We start from the raw sequence: 6,282 nt of genomic DNA on the forward strand, positions 1-6,282 counted from the left end.
CAATTTATATTAAATATGTCCATACATCTTTCTTTCGTGAAAATAATAATAATGAGAAAACATCAAAAATAGTTAATGAGACAATTTTCGTATTATTTGTTTAAGAAAACATTAAATTTGGAAAAATGCAAAAAAAATTGCTCATTCGTAACTATGTATAATTTTACACTGAAAAAAAAAATCTTAATTTCAAAGAAATATTTCTTTGTTTGTATTAAAACAAATTATTTCTGTGGATTAATGAAAATTTCTTTAAAAATAAGATATTGTACAATATATATATTGTACAGTATACGTTTTATTATTTTTTTTATACGAGCAAAGAAATATTTCTTTGAAATTAAGATTTTTTTATTGTACAATATCTTATTTTCAAAGAAATGGTCATTGATCCAAAAAAATAATTTTTTTTAATACGAGCAAAAAAATATTTCTTTGAAAGAAAGATTTTTTTTTCAGTGTACAATTATATATGAGCAATTCTTTTATATTTCTCCAAACTTGAGTTTTTCCAAAATAAACAATGCGAAAATTTTCTTTTTAATTATTTTTGATGTTTTCTCAATATTATTATTATTTTTAGTATACTGAAAAGTAATTTTACAAATGAAAGAAGGACATATCTTATACATAATGTATTTTTATACATATTTATACATGCACGAAAAATTATTTATCGGGTTAGAATATAAAAATAGAGTTCAGTATAGAATAGTCATTATACGTATATAAGACGCGTATTAAAGAAAATAATGCGACGAGATGTATAATGTAAAATAATTTCGTGACTCGATGTGTTATGTCTGAGCGCATTGCTCCTTTTAATATTTAATATTAATTGCGTTTTATTTGACGACTACTCTTTACTGAACTCTATTTTGTATATTTTAATTTTTTTATTAATATTTAGAAGGATTTTAAACGTCAAATCAAAATCTGTAATTGTTTTACATTAATAACACACGTTTACTTTGAGTTTGGCTTTGATTAGCAATTCTATTAACTAATTTCATTTTAACAATATTACAAAATTCTTTTTCCTAATTAGGATTTTAATGTCTGATATACTAATGAGCAATTTCTTACGATACCTACTGACAAATTTAGTTTTATGTAAAGGTAATATTAGCCTAAACAGAATAACAAAGTTAAATAACGTCAAAATGAGTTGTAGTTGATTGAAACGTAACTTTTAATATATAACTTTTAATAATCAGATTTGCAGCTATTTTGGTATTATTTTGATATTATAATGACTTGTATTTTATTTGAGAGTTTATTTTGTGCAAAAATATTTCACAAATGTGCAAATGCACGTTATTTCTCTGATAATCACAAACTAGCTTGAAAATTTAGGAATAAAGTCCTAAAATTTTCGAGTTTGTATTTCTTTATTTTTTCTAAGAAAATAAGATCTCTGTAACTGTTTGCTAGGAAAAGTAACATAAATTTAAAAAGAATACTTTTTTCATGGGGAAGAAATTTAAGATTGGTATTTTGAACTACTCAAGCGCGTTATTGCGCAATCAATGAATTTATGACATTCTACCTACTAATTCCTGCATACAGATCAAGGTTAACAAAAGACAGATAACTGAGAGACCGAAAGAAATTGTAAGGATTCCTAGATTATATACGACAAAACGACATGTGTGACGACTCTACGATGTAATCGTCTTTTAATATAATATCTTGCTAATTAAAATTAAATTATTAATAGAGTATATAAAAAAATTAAGGTGTATTTATAGATGTTATTAATTAAATCGTTGCGTTAAAATAGTCGAAATTGTAAGGATTATAACATAACGACAAAACGACATGTGCAATAACTCTTCAGCATAATCACCTTTTGATATTGCATTACCGTGGTTATATTGGAAATTGTTGAACAAATTAAATTGTCAATATATTCTCAATTTTATAGACATGGTTAATTATATCGTTGTGTTAAAATAATTAAAATTGTAAAAATTATATCATAATAATAAAACGATGAATGTGATAGCTCTTTAACGTAATCACTTTTTAATATCTCGTTAATTAACGTTAAATGGCTGCAATCGTGTTAGAATTTATTTATTAAACAAAATTACCTATGTATTTAATTTTACCTATGCATAGTTAATTAAGTGTTGTGTTAGAATAATCGCCAAAGCTGCAAGGATTTCATGTCGAATATAATATAAAAATATTTTTTCATGTTTCTAACTTTATATCATTAAAATGTGCGCGAGCACACACACACACACATTTTGAAAAAGAATTCTTATTCTTCAATAAAAAGCTCGGTAAAAAATTTTTGATGGAAGAATATGTATAAATATGTATAAATATTCATAATCATGTATAATTATATATGGATTAATATGTTCATACACGGGTTCATACATCCTTCTTTCTTTTATAAAATTATATTTTAGTGTAATACAAATAATAATAGTAACGTGAAAACATTAAAAATAATTAAAAAGGTAATTTCGCACTATTTGTTTTAGAAAAAAATCAAGTTTGAAGAAATGTAAAAAATTATTTACGTATAATTATATATAAAATTATGCATAATTATATAAATTATGAACAATTTTTTTTATTTTTTTCCAATTTGTTTTTTTCTAAACAAACAATGCAAAAATTATCCCTTAATTATATTTTATGTTTTTACATTACTATTATTATTTCTATTACACTAAAAAGTAATTTTACAAAAGAAAGAAGGATGTATGAATATGTATGGATATATTTCATATATAATTATACATGTTTATGAATATTTATGCGTGGTTATGTATGTTTATACATATTTATACATGCAAATTTATTTATACATATTTATACATGACAAATTTTTTACCAGAAAGTTACAATGAAAATTACTACCAGATAAATCTGTATTAATTATTTTACAGTATTATATTATATACTGTTTCAAAAATAAAAATGAATTTTAATTAATAGCGTAATTTATGTAACTGGAAGATTGCGATTAAACATATATTTTCTAAGTACTAATACATTTTCAAAAAATTAATGCTGATAAGGTATATCAATAGATTTCATTAATTAAAATTCAACGTATATTTCTCACGTACCATAAATCACAGTTTCATCAAGGATGTGCACCCTTTTTTTGCAATAACGTGCGAGAAAGACGGTGAGGAACATGCGCAGAAAATAATGAAATTCGATGAGGCCATAAATGAGCACGATGGTTACAAAGACCCCGACCAGGACCCAACAAGTCATCATCCTCGCGCAGCGCGGTTACCGCTCCACAAAAATCAATCCGGCGACGCTCTCCGGTCGGAGGTGGCTAGACTCTTGGATATCTTCCACCGCCGCAACACCACTCGCACCGGTTTATCGATTTGTCTGGGCGGTCGACGGCGTTCCTCGTCCCGTCAATAAGAATGCAGGTTGCGCTCGCACCATTTCGAAAGACCACGAACGAATTGCAGCGACGTCAACAGATTCATCTTAAAATGTTGGATTATGTCATTCTCTTGTGAGCCTTGTGTTGACAGAAATTAAAATCTGGACATAGACTTGATTTCCGGTGTCCGAGGGTCAGGGTTTTTGGACTGAAGTTTAGCACGAACAATTCATACTTCACATTACAGTAAAAGCTAATAATATCTTCGTTCATAATCATTCATTCTCTCGATTATAACGAATTTTATTACGACATGCGTGTTGCAAATATTAAATATTAAAATTGTAACTTGACACATACACACACATCTAAATAAATAATTTTATTAACAACTAACAGTTGACTATCAGCGATCTCTCCCACAAGATTCATATCAAAATAAATTAATAAAATATAATATCGACAACGTTAATAATTATTTAATAAAACAATTTTGTCAATTAAAAAACTTCAAAGAATGATGAAAATCATGTCAAACTTGCGTTCAGAGAGTGTGTTATCAGCACTATTGCATTTCATGTTATCGTTTATTAGATGTAAAACAAGGACAAAATGACTTGATAGGACTAGTAGTATTTTCTCTCCAAAAGTAGCCTGACACAAAATTAATGATAAAATGAAAGAAAATAATTCGCACACACTTTGTAGCCTTATCCATGATATAAAAAACCAGAACTATGTGCGCATATAACAGCATATTAGAATAGCTAATTAAAGAGTTCAAATTTATTGTAAGTTTTTGCATTAATAATTAAGAATGGTGCACGTGGCTTAGTATATTGCTTTAACCTTGTCGATCTGAAGGTAAGCAAAAACCGAGTCAGAACCGGTTCCTGTACTTCCTACCCATACAGCATACTATATCCGAGGGATGTCCTGGAAGCAACTATAGAATGTAAGGATGTTTTTTGAATGTTTTTAAAACGTCTCTTGAAGGCCTATGCTATATGGATATAAGATCTGTAATTATTTCAAATAAAATTCTTTTGAAATCACCATTATTAATTAATTGTACTTGCAACTCATTTGTTTGCGTATTAAATTCGTATCGTGAAAAAATTTTTAGAATTTTTAGCCTTGTAAAAAAGGCGATTCATTTTCTCGAAAGATAATACATGATACATACGGCGTATGTTGTGTGTGTGTGTATGTGTGTGTGTGTGTGTGTGTGTATGTGAGTATAATGTTCATCTTATTCAAATAAGGGGAGAAAATTGAATCGAGCATGATTAGCGTCGGTATGCTAACCGATTGTTTTCACTGGCAAAAGAATCGAACAAGATGAAGCAATAGACTTTTGTACTCCATAGAAATCCGCTTTCGATACTTTCGCGTTTACTGTCACATTATCAGGCGGAACACGTTCTCCCTGACCCATCGTGCTGCAATTGTATCGTTCTCTTCCCAAAAATTTAGCATCTTTGTACGAAGTTCGGCTTTTTATGTAATACGCACAGTGTCATTTTCCTTGACGTATCTCATTCGATTAACACTTACGAGATCTCTGATGAACCTCCGGTAGATTTTACGACGAGTGCGCTGATCCAACAAAATCTTCCGAAGACGGTCCGACCCCAAACGGAGGAATCACACACCGATGGTGAGGTCTTATCTTGCCGATGACATCCCGTGCACTGATGATCGACGTCCTCGACTGGCGGCCGTTGCCGGCACCGAGAAATGTCCCTTCCCAAAAGCCGCATCTGCGCCGAGGACATCCAACTAGGAAGTCCGGCTTTTGGGTGGGAGGTTCAGAGCGGCTCAGAAAATTTTGACGTTATGGCTAACAAGTTTTAATACATGATTGATCCCATAAGCGAATAAAATAAAAAGGTCAAATTAAAGTCTTTAATTAAAAGGGGTGAGATCGTGCTGCTAGATCTACGCATCGATGCAATAATTGCACGCGCAATAAGGATTGTATTATAAAATTAAACAAATGTTATCGATATTCATGTTTTAATAATAGACTCATTTTCTTTATTTCATGCTGTTTAAATTCTTTTTAAAGATTCTGAGCACTTACTAAGATTAATGACATTATGAAAATTCTCTCTCTTGCAAAATATAATAAAAATTTTAGTAAAACAATATTTGTATTTCATAGAATACGCTCATAAAATATACTGAAAAGTTTTCTTTTATTTTGAAATAGAATAAAATCTATTTATTTCAATTAAATAGCTTTCACAAGCTTGTTTCTAGTTAGGTGTGATTCAATTTCAAATATATGATTATTTATTAATTATCGGACAAGAAGGAGAGTTACCAATGTATTTTACAAATCCATTCTATCGATTACAAATATTTTATTTAAAAATACATTTTAATATAATTTTTATTTACATTAAATGTATAAAATGGAATTTTTATATTATTCTATAAATATTAATATATTTTATAAGAATTTTTATTTATGTATTTTTTCTTTGACGTCAAAATCTGAAATAAAATAGTAAATAAACAAATCTTAACAGAACTGAATTTATGAATAAATTCATGCCTTTACTACATGCATGAAAAATCGTCAAAGTTGTATTAAAAATAATTATATTGGTTTCTAGACAATAAATTATAAAATTTGTTATTTAAAGATAATATTTGTCAGCTTCATCATTGATTTTAATGCCGCTCTTGCGTCAATATCCTTGAAAAGTCCGATATAGCAAGATTATCACTATAGGCAATATTATCGACAAAATGCAAAGCTTTGCGGAATCGCGCCGTTCCTTGTTTACCGAAGGAAGTTATGTTTGCATTGTTTCATAATAAATGCGTTACTACAATACAAAAGATAAGAAAATACGTTCTGAAATCGGATGTGAAGAAAATGGAATTGCATAACAATA

The 6,282-nt window shown here is 28.6% G+C and overlaps 1 protein-coding gene across 3 annotated transcripts in view; it reads right to left on the reverse strand.

Moving 5' to 3' along the window:
- The window catches only part of LOC108751807 (protein THEM6), a 13,929-nt gene extending 8,846 nt beyond the window's left edge, over window positions 1–5,083 (reverse strand). Inside the window, exons 1-2 of one of the 3 annotated variants that reach the window (XM_018492220.1) lie at window positions 4,931–5,083; window positions 3,093–3,476 (exon numbers count right to left, since the gene is read on the reverse strand). In XM_018492220.1, coding sequence (XP_018347722.1) covers window positions 3,093–3,249 — 157 coding nt within the window. In that variant the 5' untranslated portion in view covers window positions 3,250–3,476; window positions 4,931–5,083. Of the gene's footprint in view, window positions 1–3,092; window positions 3,512–4,888; window positions 4,908–4,930 lie in introns of those variants that run through there. The other 2 variants (XM_018492221.1, XM_018492222.1) reach the window with 2 other exon arrangements.
- Between the last annotated feature and the right edge of the window lie 1,199 nt (window positions 5,084–6,282).

Source organism: Trachymyrmex septentrionalis, unplaced genomic scaffold (genome assembly GCF_001594115.1).
Source record: "Trachymyrmex septentrionalis isolate Tsep2-gDNA-1 unplaced genomic scaffold, Tsep1.0 scaffold52, whole genome shotgun sequence".
NCBI classification, from domain to species: Eukaryota; Metazoa; Arthropoda; class Insecta; order Hymenoptera; family Formicidae; genus Trachymyrmex; species Trachymyrmex septentrionalis.